This window comes from Carassius gibelio, chromosome B7, assembly GCF_023724105.1.
Source record: "Carassius gibelio isolate Cgi1373 ecotype wild population from Czech Republic chromosome B7, carGib1.2-hapl.c, whole genome shotgun sequence".
In the NCBI taxonomy this organism is placed as follows: Eukaryota; Metazoa; Chordata; class Actinopteri; order Cypriniformes; family Cyprinidae; genus Carassius; species Carassius gibelio.
In genome coordinates this window covers 15,270,809-15,283,228 of record NC_068402.1, presented here as the reverse complement: position 1 = coordinate 15,283,228, position 12,420 = coordinate 15,270,809, and the positions used below count along the sequence as shown (strand labels likewise).

Below are 12,420 nucleotides of genomic sequence, written 5' to 3'. Positions count from 1 at the left end.
GCTTAAAAATGAGCCTTGCCACGGTGCATCTGTGTGAGATGTTTGACAGCGAGAGATAAGCTTGCATAAGCAGGATGTGGCTAAGCTGAAGCCGTTCCCCAATGAGGCGGTGATCACCTTCAGCCGCTGAGAGAGGAAAGCCAGGGGGAGATGAAAATGGGCAACTCAGTGTGATTAGGTGTGTGCTTTCTCCACAAACAATCAAGATGGCAGATGTGCCACTGTGAATTACCTTGTAATGTTAGCGAACGCTAATCCCTCAGCACATTCGTGCCCTTTGCTTCCTTTTTTAAATAATGTCTGCTGATATGAGCAGAGTGTGTTGTCAGAGATACCACAGACAAGGCCATAGGGAGATGAACTGTGCTATTAGCAGCCTCTCGAGTGGAGAGAAATCATGCTAACTTTGTACTAAAAGACTGTTATAGTGGTGACGTTAAAATTAAACTGGAACTAACTTGTAGTTTACATGCTGTCTGACTGTATTTGTTCCAAACTTTGAGTAAACACACTTGGCTCCATTCAGCAAACAACCATAAAGCTATGGTGCATCTAAATATAAAGACAAATATGTTCTATTGTTGAGGTTATGTATTGACTTTGGTGGTGGAGACCTTCCATCGTACTAGTTTTTGTTCAAAATTATTTTAAGCATGTCAGCATCTAGTAGACTGGCGTTTGAGTAACTGCTTAGATTCTGGACAGTAGCTGTTGAGAAAATTATTATTTAAAAGAATATTAATGTGGTCAAGGAGATTGGACAGATTGTCTTTAACCCTTTATAATGCATTTAAATAAAGTGTTAACCAAAAAGCTCATCAAATTCACAAAATCACATAACAAAATTACTAAAACTTAAAACGAAAACTGAAAATACAAATATAGATGCTCATTCAAAATATGCTAATAAACAATCCTAAAACAACACTACATTTGCACAATGTTAGTGGGTTAAAGTTGGGGTGGAAGGTATGGTGGAGCTTTATTTGGTTTGTGAGATTTCCGACCATGTGCCACAGCTGACTGAATTTGTAGGCGACAGACTGAGGGGGGTTTATTTTTAACAGCTTAAGTTTCTTTACAAACTCAGTCTAACGTTGTCTCTTCCAGGTCCAGATGGACAGCTCTACTGATACCCTTTTCTTATTCATTTCATGCCAGAAAGAATCAACATTCTGAACACTTATAGACGTAGTTTTTTCTTTCTCTTTTCCCTGGTTCCGGTCCAGCGTCACTCCCTCCCAGTTTGTCCTTTATCCGGAAACTGCACTAGGAGAGATTTGTGGCTCAGCTGCTCCATTGGTACAGCGCTCTGAATGACTTTTATGTGCTAATGACTCTGTTTAATGAAACCTTGTAAAATTCTGCACATGGTGAAGGAAGCCTAATTTAAAGGCTTGGAGATTTCAAGCTCACTAAATTGCAGAACTGATGGCTCTGTTCGGGCCTTCTCTCCATACTTTCTTAATGATTCAAGCTTTCCAGTGTGCGTGGCAAGTCAGATTTCTAATAAACAGATTATATGCAAAACATTCAAAATTCCTGGATGGAAATATCATTCACAGACCTCTCAGCTGACATAACATAACTTGCATTTAATCTTCACTCAAATGAGTATGAACAGTAAAACAACAGTTACAGTAAGTACTGTAGTTATTAAAGATGTAAACTGAAGATGGATCCAAGAGAACAGGTGAAGCTATATTAGCCTTCCCAGTTCATAGTATCACCATAGCAACCCTCCTGGAGACTAAATACTTTATAAAACGGCAATGTCATACATCTTTATATAGAAGATTGATTGCTTCAGCAGTACCAGATATTGGCAATAGTAAAATAAATACTAGAGACGACAGAACTACACAACAGCTCATAAATCTGGAGCACATGACTCTTGAAGCCAGATGATGGCACATACAGAGTCGTAAAGAATTTTTGATATATATTTTTAAACATTTACACTATTAGGCTGAGCGACATCAGCAATGTTAATAGTAAACGTATAAACGGCTCAAGTTGAAATGTTAGCAGGCTAATGTGATGGCCAAGCAAAATCAATATGCAGTGTGCACTTACTGTACATATGAAGGTTACAGGAGGACATTTGGAAAGATCAGAGGCTCACAACAGCTGGGGAAAATCTCCTGCGTTCAATGTTGAGCTGAAGTAGCAAGGAGTTAGAAACCAGCTAAACGGCACTGCCATCTACAGGCACGAACCAGCCGGAGCATATGAGGCCTCCCTCCTGTCAGACTCACTAATTACATGTTGAATTGACTGTCATGAGCCGTATATTTAGTACTGACGGTGATATTAGTCTTAGTAATGAGTCTTTTTCTCAGCCTGGATGGTTTAGTCTATCACCAGGAACATTAAGGTAATAACAAATCCTGGCAGGCTACTCCTTCTCACTCCTGCTAAATCAAAGCTATCCATTCAACACACGCAGTGAGGTCTGCAGTGACCCCATAGATCTCCTCAAACACCAAACTGTGGACCGTAAGTTATGTAAGATCAGCCCTGTTCAGAAAAAGGTTTTGTGCAGATCTGTACAACTAATATTACATAAGTTTGGAGAAAGATGGCAGTTTATCAAGCATTAACCAGCGTGACTGTAATAAGGTTTATTGCAGAAAGCGTTCACGCTTAAGTGGTTGGTACAATTATGGCCACCTTAGGATAGATTCCCACTGAGATGTTTTTGCAACTCGACGATGAGCTCCAGGGGGTCTACTTGAAATTCTCTTATTCCGCCCCTCGAGTTAAGCATTGGGAGACTGATAACAGGGAAATTAGAAAGAGGGGAAAAAGAAGAATTGACTGGCCTTTATTAAGAATCCCTCCCTGTGCCTTCTGGCAGTGTCTGGTGGTTCCACACTCCCCAGCCCTCCCTGCCTGATCGGTGGAGCCATTTTCCACAGCACCGGCTGTGATGTTTTTCCTTTTAGGGAACCGATAATTCCCTTGGGTTGAGCAGACGATTGTTTTGTAGACACTCTCCTCTCTTTATAACACGACGTACTAATGCTCCATTAATTGAATTACTAATATCGTCAAGCATTTAAATGGCATGACAGGTTAAAGAATAATGAATGCATTAACCGCATGAAATGTTGTAATATCGAAGATAGCTGCTATTTTTGGATGAAAGAGCTAATGTTCATTGTTATGACACAAAGGTGAAGTTTTAGGAGCTGCAGTTAGTGGTATAAAGACGATGAGCTCGTTTAGGATGAAAGTCATAATAGTGCAAGGTTAAATCTATCAGTGAGAGGAACAGTGTCAGGGCCTTTCAGCTCCATTGGAATAAAAAGCAGATGTAACTCTTCAACCAGAAGAGGACTAAACTATCATGAGGGAAACTTCTTAATAACAAAGGACAAGTACTCCCATCTTTCAAAGCGAATCAGTTTATATAGTTTGGTTTACAAAAAATGTCTGTATACAGTATGTCATTTTCTCCCAGTACAAACTAAGGCGTGACTCATTCAGTGAGAACGTACAACTAGATGTATTTACAGCGCAAGCAATCATTCCAACAAAATAAACATGGGAACGTAACCACATGTACTACTCACTACTGGCAGCCGCTACGGTTGAAGAGGTAGCTTCCACAGTTAGACAATGCATCCCAATTTTGATTAGATGTGTCCTACAAAAATAATTTACAACACACTAACATCTCTAAATGTCACACACACACATTCAGATCTCTCACACAAATGTATAGACATATGATTTGGAATTCTGTCAGTTCTATTAGCTACGACCTGCAAGGCTTGTCAGTTGATGCCAGAGCTTAATGACTGGCGTAATGGCATCCACTTTGCAAACATGTTACAAGACCAAAGGAAGGTGTTGACATTCGGCAAACAAACACGCATGTCTTTTCACTTGAATTCCTGAACATACATGGGCAAAGGTGTACAAATGGAATCACGATGATGAAACATTGTTCTATATTCCTGAACACAAAGACACAATTTGGTCCCCTTGTCCATCTCACGTGACATAACTTACTGGCAACTTGAACATCGATATATCATACAGCTGATCAAACAACTGCTACTGTATGGATGAAAGTGTAGCGAGAGAGAAAAAAATGGTTTTATATGGACAGGTTTTAAATATTAAAGACCTTGATACAAAGCATTTAATGCCAGCTTTTGTGCAAGGATGCACAACTTTCAGTTTCTTTGCATTTAGATTGAATAATATTGGATATTTACTTCTTCCTATTTTTACATTAAGATTACTTTTGCCAGCACTAAACATTCACTTAAAGTTTACGTTCACTTAAAGTTTATCTTTAAAAACACTAATTATTCAGTAACACTGTTAAATGTTTTTTTTTTGGCTTTTAGCATTTTATTTAAATTGAGTCATAACAGTATAAATATTAATATCGGTCATTAATAATTTATCAACCATATCATAAAATAATCATTGTCTTATATTGGCCAGAATCTTAATACTGGTGAATCCCTTTTTGTGTTTAATGTAGTAAGCTGTATAGTCAGATTATCTGGACAGGAAGAAGCTTTTAATATACAAAAAGCCTTTTTTACTCTACCCAGTGTACAAAATACATATTGAAACAATCTAGTGACATATTTGTCAGGAATAATAGCTGAATAAAAAAAGTGTAGTTTGCCATTCATGCATCAAAGCATTTCCTTGTCTAGCAATAAATTATTAGAAACTTACTAGCGATTAAGAAAGTTCTGGTCAAGAGATCCAAATGTCAATTTAAAACATAAATTAAAGAATTTCTTTTGACAAACAGTTCTGTACTGGCATTACTGGATCACTCTGTTAGCTGAAGGAGAGGGTTGTGATTTTAGGATCACTTTTAAAATAATCAACAGGAAAGGAATGAATGCTTGGCAAAACTAACAGCCACCAGGAACTGTGAGGGGACACAAGACAGCGTGAACATAAACTTGTTGATTACATTCTCATCGGCATACTGGAAGTCCAGTATAAGGAGGAACTTTGCTACATAGAACGGGATCCCCCGCCACACTCAGGACTTACGATGACAACAGGAAATAAGAGAAAAAGAATCGACATCACTATAAACAGTGGCACATATATCCCTGCTTTAAATCAAAACGACAAACATTTGTAAGAATAAAAGGGAAAACATTTTTTCTTTTCTAAAAATGCCCTAAGAAAATAAACAGACAAGTTCTACTCTCTTGCAGACTGAAAGGCAGGCACTGGGAGATAAGATCACTGTGTCCATCAGCCGTCAATCAGCCCTGGGTGCCGATGCAACCCAATTTGGCTGAGGGGGACAGGAAACAGAAAACAAGACGTTGTTGTTTGCTGACAACATTTGGCTCAGTGAGTCTTTCTGTACTGTTAGCTTCCCTTTTCATGGATTCGGTCTACATTCACTCGTACACACACATACACACAAGTGTGAAAAGAGAGAAAGTGCTTCTGGTCTGTTTGGGTTTCCACGGCTCTGCAGCCATGTGTCCAGCCCCTCCCTGTCCTCTGTCCTTGAGGAGCAGGGACACTCCACACCCTGGAGGACTGTGTGAGGAAGTGAGTGTGTGAGCGCTCGGGGCTGTGAGCTCAGTCTGTCATGCGGGGGATGTTATAAGAATAGTGTACTAAAGGGAAGCCGCGGCTCTGACAGAAACAGGCTCGGCCGCACGCCTGCACCTGTTCCGAACTGTCCGACACGAACGAATCGCCCTCGTCCCCATATTCCGACTGAGCGGAAAGCGTCCCGGTGTCGGGCCAGTACCCCTCTGAGCTCAAGCACTGGGGTGCGTTTGCCATCAAGGCCGGGCAGCTGTGGGACTTCACTAAATGTCTGCAGGCTGAGGAAGATGAGGAAGCGGAAGAGGAAGACGCGCTGATGTGAAGGGTTGCGTCACAGTGCTCGCACATTCCCCCAGTGTCCCCGTGGAGCTTCGTGTACATTCCGCAGTCGCTAGACAGGCCTTCGCCATCGTCAGATGCCGCCGAACCCTCTGCTACCGTCCCCTTGGTGACCTCTTTCCTGACCAGCCCACAGCAACCTCCGGCCCGGCCCCGTCCTCTCAGGCGAAGCCAGTCGTATCTGAAGGAGGGACTGAAGCAGACGTAGAGCACGGGGTTCAAGCAGGCAGAGAGGGGAAAGAATATGAGCGTCACAGATTTGGCCATCTCTGGTCCTCCCACTGCAGTACTGGTCCCAGCCAGCAGGGGTGCGAAAGAGAAAGCAGCCACCGGACAGAAGAAGATGCAGTTGGTGAAGATGAGCCAGGCGATGTGCCTCACAGACCCGGCCTGCTCGGGGTCAGCCAGCTGGGCACGGCCCAACCTGCAGTATAACCGTGTATAGACCACCGCGCTCAGCAGGAACGCAAGTGTGTTCATTAGCACCAGGGCCACTGTGAACCCCAGGCCTGGTCCAGGACCTCCAGAGAAGGGCAAGCAGAGAGGAGAGCCCATGGCTGATCCGTGATACAGACTGAGGCAGGCAGCTGCAACAGATACCAGTCCCAGCAGGAGCGCTGCGATACCGAACCTCCTTCGTCTTTCCCTCCTTTCGCCCCTGGACCTCAGAGCTCCCGCCTTCCCCATGAGAGCCCTCACAGCCAAGCAACGCTCCACCGCAGCTAAAGCCAGCAGTAGGACGGCCCACTCGGAGGAGAACACAGCGAGGAAGCCCACCACCTGACACCCAGCGCCTGTTTCCCACCACACGCCATACTCTGCAAACGAGCCCCAGGTGACCACGTCCAGAAGTGTCAGTGCCGCCACATAGACCCCTGTCAGCAGGTTACTGGAGGCCAGGAGAGCCACCAGGAGGCGGGCCGGGGAGAGAGGGGAGGTGCGTGGGGAGAAGGTGGCAGCGAGGACCAGGCAGTTGAAGAGGAGCGCCACCAGGCAGATGAACCAGACGGTCAGTCGGATCATCCAGCTTCCCAACAAGTGTTCGCAAGGTTTAAATGCCCCTGGAAGACGAAAACCACAGAGAGCCGAAGTATGAGAGGTGCATAAGAAGCTAAATCAACATTTCACAACAAAACAAAACACAAACAATCAACATTTCAAAATTTTTGGGGTTAGATTGGTGTTTTTGAAAAAAAAAGTCTCTTAAATGCTCACCAAGGCTGCCTGTATTTGATCAATAAATATGTTACAACAGTAATATTGTGAAATAATATTACAATGTAAAATATATTTAAAATGTAATTAATTCCTGGGATGCAAGATTGACTTTTCAGTATTATTACTCCTGCCTTCTGTGTCACATGATCCTTCAGAAATCATTATAATATGCTAATTTCATAATAATAAGAAATGTTTCTTAAGCACCAAATCTTTAATACAGTTGTGTTGCTTCTTGAACAGGAAGTTTTTTAAAGTAGTTAAAGAAGTATTTAATATATATATTTTTTGCAACATTACAAATGTCTCTTTTGATCAGTTTAGTTTATCTTCCAGACCCCAAACCTTTGAAAGACAGTGTACACATTAGGTATGCACAGATATTATTATTAGTTACTACTACGATAAGCAGGTAATTATTTTTATTTAACGGCCAATAACCTGATTTCGTGTAATGCCAGATATGAAAATTCTATACTATTTTGTGTAAATCTAAAATAATACCGTAATTTTAAATGCAAAAAGTGAATTTAAGAGTCATTAACATTATAATGTACAGTATAAAAAAAATCTGATATTTATTTTGAGATTACAAGTGTTATTAAATTATTTATTTTAGTTTTAAAAGATCTTTATGTGATCTTTATATAATTTAAATGTTAAAATATTGGAAACTGGAATTTAAATATCCACTTCCAGCCAATAAATATCTAATAATCTGTGATATCAAATAAAAACAAAGCATAATATGCTACAGATGTATTGTGCATCCCTATTACATAGAATGCATGTGCTATGTGACATTAATCTGTATCACGTAACATTTCATTACCCAGAGTTCTCTGACTATATCAAAAGGAGAGAAAAATATACTTTTTTTTTGTATTTACCGGGTGATGGTGAACAGTGCATGACCAGAGGAATCCTTTCCATCTCCTCCTCGCCACCTAACATATATATTTATATGCATGTCAGCTAAGAGAAACATAATACCACACATAAATACAGCCAGACCACTTCATTCAATCACATGCAGCCACAAACACCAAAGCAGCAAGCAGCTGAGCTGAACTGAACTGCTTTATAGTGCACACCAAAAAGTCATACCAAATGCATTTCTCCGCTCATCATCCTCCGCTGAGTTAACTGCACTGTCACAAGCCACAAAAGCACAACACTGGTAGGCATAGGGAACTGTTATAGACCTGTGGGGACAAAGAGGGAGAGAAAGAGAGAGAGAGAGAGAGAGTGAACAAGAGAGAGAAACACAAACTGCTTTGGAAGACCCAAAGATTTACTTAATTATCTGGGTTTTGTTCACAGAAAAGCTCAAGGTCTCTCTGATTTCTCGAGTACGCTGTAAGTGTGATTACAGAGTACGGGTGAAGGTGGGGACGTCACGTCATTATTCATATAAACTGGGACACAGGAGCAAGCTTAATGACCTGTAATCAGTCACGGCTCATGAGTAGAGCTGTGAAGAGCTCTAACCTGAGTTTAGGCAGACTCTTAGACATTAGGCCGTTCCTCAGCTCCACATTTCCAGTCAGTTTAAGCTGGTTCAGTGCACTCAGTCCTGCGGTAGGAACGCTGGCAAGGGAGTTCAGACTGAGATCCCTAATGGCATGATGGAAAAAAGGCAATTATATTCAAGAACACACAAGAAAGCCCCGTATGGGTTTGTTGTTTAATCAGAGGCACTCTGGTGGAGAAACTGCATCAAAGTACTTTTGATATCTTTAAGTAATTCAACAGCAATGTCTGATAAATTAAATCATGACAGTTATATTTCAATTCCCCAGCAGTTTTTCTACTAAAATGAAATGAATGTGAATAATTATAACTGAACACTCACAGGTTGGTGAGTGCACTGAGAGAAAGGAAAGCATCTCTGTGGATGAACTTGATCTGGTTTCTGCTCAGGTCTCTATAGAGTCAGTGGGAAGAAAACAAACAGATCCACAGGCTAAGCATATACAGATGGCTCTGGGTAAAGATTCCCAATTCAGGACAAGCCTTGTGCGAGCTCACTATGAGGAGATCAGTCAGAGTGTGATTACTGAACTGCTGTTCATTTCATTAAAAGAGTCATAAACTGGTCATTTTACCATTGCCTTGAAGCCCTCTTAACCATGGTAAAAATGACTGTAATATAGGGTCTCCTGTTACTTTTTTTTTTTATACAACAGTGACAAAAGCAATTAACAGTACATTAAACGAATTGAACGCAGGCCTGAGCCTTGTGGCGCGGCTGACACAGAAGAGCGTACGCTGCCTGCTTTCAGCTCATAGTCTCCAAAATGTCGCTACGGTGATGCAGAGAGACACAAAGGAGGCAAATTGTTGAATAAAGTCGCTATGTTTGTTTTATTGATGTGCAAAAAGTATTCTCTTGACTTCATAACATTATGGTTGAACCACTGATGGCAGATGGACTATTCTGGCGATTTCTTTCATACGTTTCTGGACCTTGACAGTGTATTTACTTGGCAGTCAATAGGACAGCCACAAGCCTCATGGTTTTCATCCAAAATATCTTAAATTGTATTCTGAAGATGAACAAAGCTTTTATGGGTTTAGAACGACATGGGGGTAAGTGATTAATGACAAAATCTTCATTTTGGGGTGGAGTATCCCTTTAAAAGTTAAAAATATTCAGTTAAATATGTTCATGATACAATTATTATTATCGTTATGATTAGAAATAAAGAAATATTTAAGTAATATAGTTTATTAGACCATTTACAATTTTAGTACAGCACTCAATATTGAAGTTTAAACCTTTTCACAATTGTTTATATGCATTTCATGCAAAGTAGATGTCGTATTGTAAAACTTTAAGGTATACTTTATTCTCATTGGATAATTTCAGCATTCTGTGGTGAAATATTGTATGCATAATAAGCACTTATCTGCATAATTGACAGTTTCCTAAAATGTGTACCGGTAATAGCTTCAGGTCTCTCTGTTGTACCACTCCATGGTCTCTTTTTTCTCATATAATAACGTCTTTCAATTCAAATCAATATTTCATGTCCATTTATTTATTTATGTGGAAAGTAGCCAAGTAATAAGTGGAATAATGTAGGATCATCTAAAACAGGACTGATCACCCTGTCTGGGATAATTTCATGATAATGACCGACTGACTTCACATTATAATTTTCATATACATACATTCATGGCTCGTTTATGAAAACTGTGATTACTTACAGCACTCTAAGGCTGGACATGCCCTGGAAAGTTCCTCTGTCTATCTGCCGGATTTGGTTATGCTGTAGACTTCTGCAGAGCACATAATTAAAAAACAGAGAAACGTCAATGTCTGCTCAGAAACACAATTAATTCCAACTTCGAGAACCAAACTTACATATCCTGCAGTCTAGCACAGCCCTGAAAGGACGGCAGGTCTTCAATCTCATTATAGGAAAGATCTCTGTCAGAAACACACACACACATGTTGAGACACTGAGCTTGTGAGGAATGGAACTGTTTTGATGAAGTTTAGACAGGAACTGAAGGATCTGTTATGTGTTGCAGCAGTCAGGCTGGGAGCAGGCCTGCTTCTGGCACGCTCTCCTCCGGGAGGTCATTAGACATCACTTTAAAACGTCCCCCTGCAGCTGTGCCTTTGACAGGCCACTGTGCACGGACGGGCCTATGAGGTGGATGAGGCCGGACTGCGCTTGTGTGCGACGGATTGCGTCTGTGTGTATTTGAAGCGGAGACGGAAAGGGCAGTGTGTGGTTATGACTGACATGCCGAGCATATGTTAGTCTCTTGAATGACAGCACCGGCTTGAAGGCTTTTCCGGGACACTCAGTGTTCTGAGTGACGGCTAACCTTTGTGTGTTAGGGGCCAGTGACTGATGATTAATTACCGAGCGCTCGAGGCTGTAACTGGCACATCATTGGCCACTCATGGACATTTGACTGACATGTGTTACGAACTATTATGAGTAGTGTGTCACTGCTTAAAAACATGCTGGTCACAATGTGGTATTCAGTGCTATTATCTTTCTGTGTGTCTCGGATGTATTACACTGTTGTGTCAGCAGTATAAGAATGGAACTGAATTATAAATCATGTGTTAATGTGTATGACTTACAGTGTACGCAGCACAGTCAGATCCTCACACAGGTCTTCTGGGATGCCTCTGATATTAGTTCCTGTTAAAGTCCTGGACAACACGAGAAACGTGAGGTTTGCTCAATTTATACTGTATTTCAAACTTTTAAAGGGCTTAGTTATTTGTCATTTATTATTATTTCAGGCTGTGCTGTGTGACTTTTCCATATTAGGCATATTTTTTATTGTAACTGATGCTGTATTTTTTTGTGCATGCTTATGCCGTGTAAAATAAACTCACAGGCTTTCTAGATTTATTGTTCCAGTCAGGCTCGGGAAATCTTGCATCATACTGGCACCACGCAGCATTCTGAAATACATAACAAATTAAAGAAAATAAAAACACTGTGTTCATTACTTCGACATGAAAAGAAAAGCTTAGCAGAAACTTTGACCTGCTCTTTTCCATATAATGAAAGTAAATGGGGATGCTGTAAAGCTCTATTAAAGTATGATATATAGTTTATTAAATGGGAAATGCAATATAGAAAACAAATACATAATTAAAAAACCTTCTTTGTCGTTTCATGGAAAGAACAGAAAAATCATTCTAGACTGGAATAACAACACTGTAATTTTGGAGTGATTAATTGCTATACGGTTGGATAAACAGAAATGAACAAATAAAAGGAAGTAAACACTATAATATGCAAAAGAGCATTTAAGTGACAGGTGTCAGTGTGAGTGACTGACATGTGTAATTATTCCAGTTCCAGAACAATGACTGAATAATGGTTCTGCTTACAAAGAGTGCAAGTCTGACAGGTTCTGGAAAGCCGTGGTTCCCACGAAGGACAGCGGGTTGTCAAAAAGATGGCTGCAGACACAGATATAATGGATGTTTATAGCCAACAACATAAATAAATAAATCACAGCATTTCAACTAGACTGTGTGTGTGTGTGTGTTGCGTGACAGTGGGATCAGCGTTTGCTTACATTGTGCGGAGCAGGGGATTCCTACGGAAAGCTCCCTCGGGGATAGATGCAATGTTGTTGCTATGAAAACCACTGGCAGACAGGGAAAAATTAAACGCATTATAAAATCATTAAGCTAGAAATCTTTAAGAAGCTCTGTGAGATGAGATACTTTCCCTAAGGATTCATAACTGCTACTTCACTGATCACAGCTCAACGTTAGGAAGAAGTTATAATTCTCAACACTAGATGGCAGCTTGG

At 40.7% G+C, this 12,420-nt stretch overlaps 1 protein-coding gene across 1 annotated transcript in view; it reads right to left on the bottom strand.

The window, feature by feature from the left end:
- Nucleotides 1-3,394: 3,394 nt before the first annotated feature.
- lgr4 (leucine-rich repeat containing G protein-coupled receptor 4) overlaps nucleotides 3,395-12,420 on the bottom strand; it is a 45,376-nt gene continuing 36,350 nt past the window's right edge. Inside the window, exons 9-19 of the mRNA XM_052561216.1 lie at nucleotides 12,181-12,252; nucleotides 11,990-12,061; nucleotides 11,486-11,554; nucleotides 11,225-11,296; nucleotides 10,487-10,552; nucleotides 10,330-10,401; nucleotides 8,972-9,043; nucleotides 8,608-8,733; nucleotides 8,224-8,321; nucleotides 8,007-8,063; nucleotides 3,395-6,959 (exon numbers count right to left, since the gene is read on the bottom strand). Coding sequence (XP_052417176.1) covers nucleotides 5,587-6,959; nucleotides 8,007-8,063; nucleotides 8,224-8,321; nucleotides 8,608-8,733; nucleotides 8,972-9,043; nucleotides 10,330-10,401; nucleotides 10,487-10,552; nucleotides 11,225-11,296; nucleotides 11,486-11,554; nucleotides 11,990-12,061; nucleotides 12,181-12,252 — 2,149 coding nt within the window. The 3' untranslated portion in view covers nucleotides 3,395-5,586. The remainder of the gene's footprint in view (nucleotides 6,960-8,006; nucleotides 8,064-8,223; nucleotides 8,322-8,607; nucleotides 8,734-8,971; nucleotides 9,044-10,329; nucleotides 10,402-10,486; nucleotides 10,553-11,224; nucleotides 11,297-11,485; nucleotides 11,555-11,989; nucleotides 12,062-12,180; nucleotides 12,253-12,420) is intronic.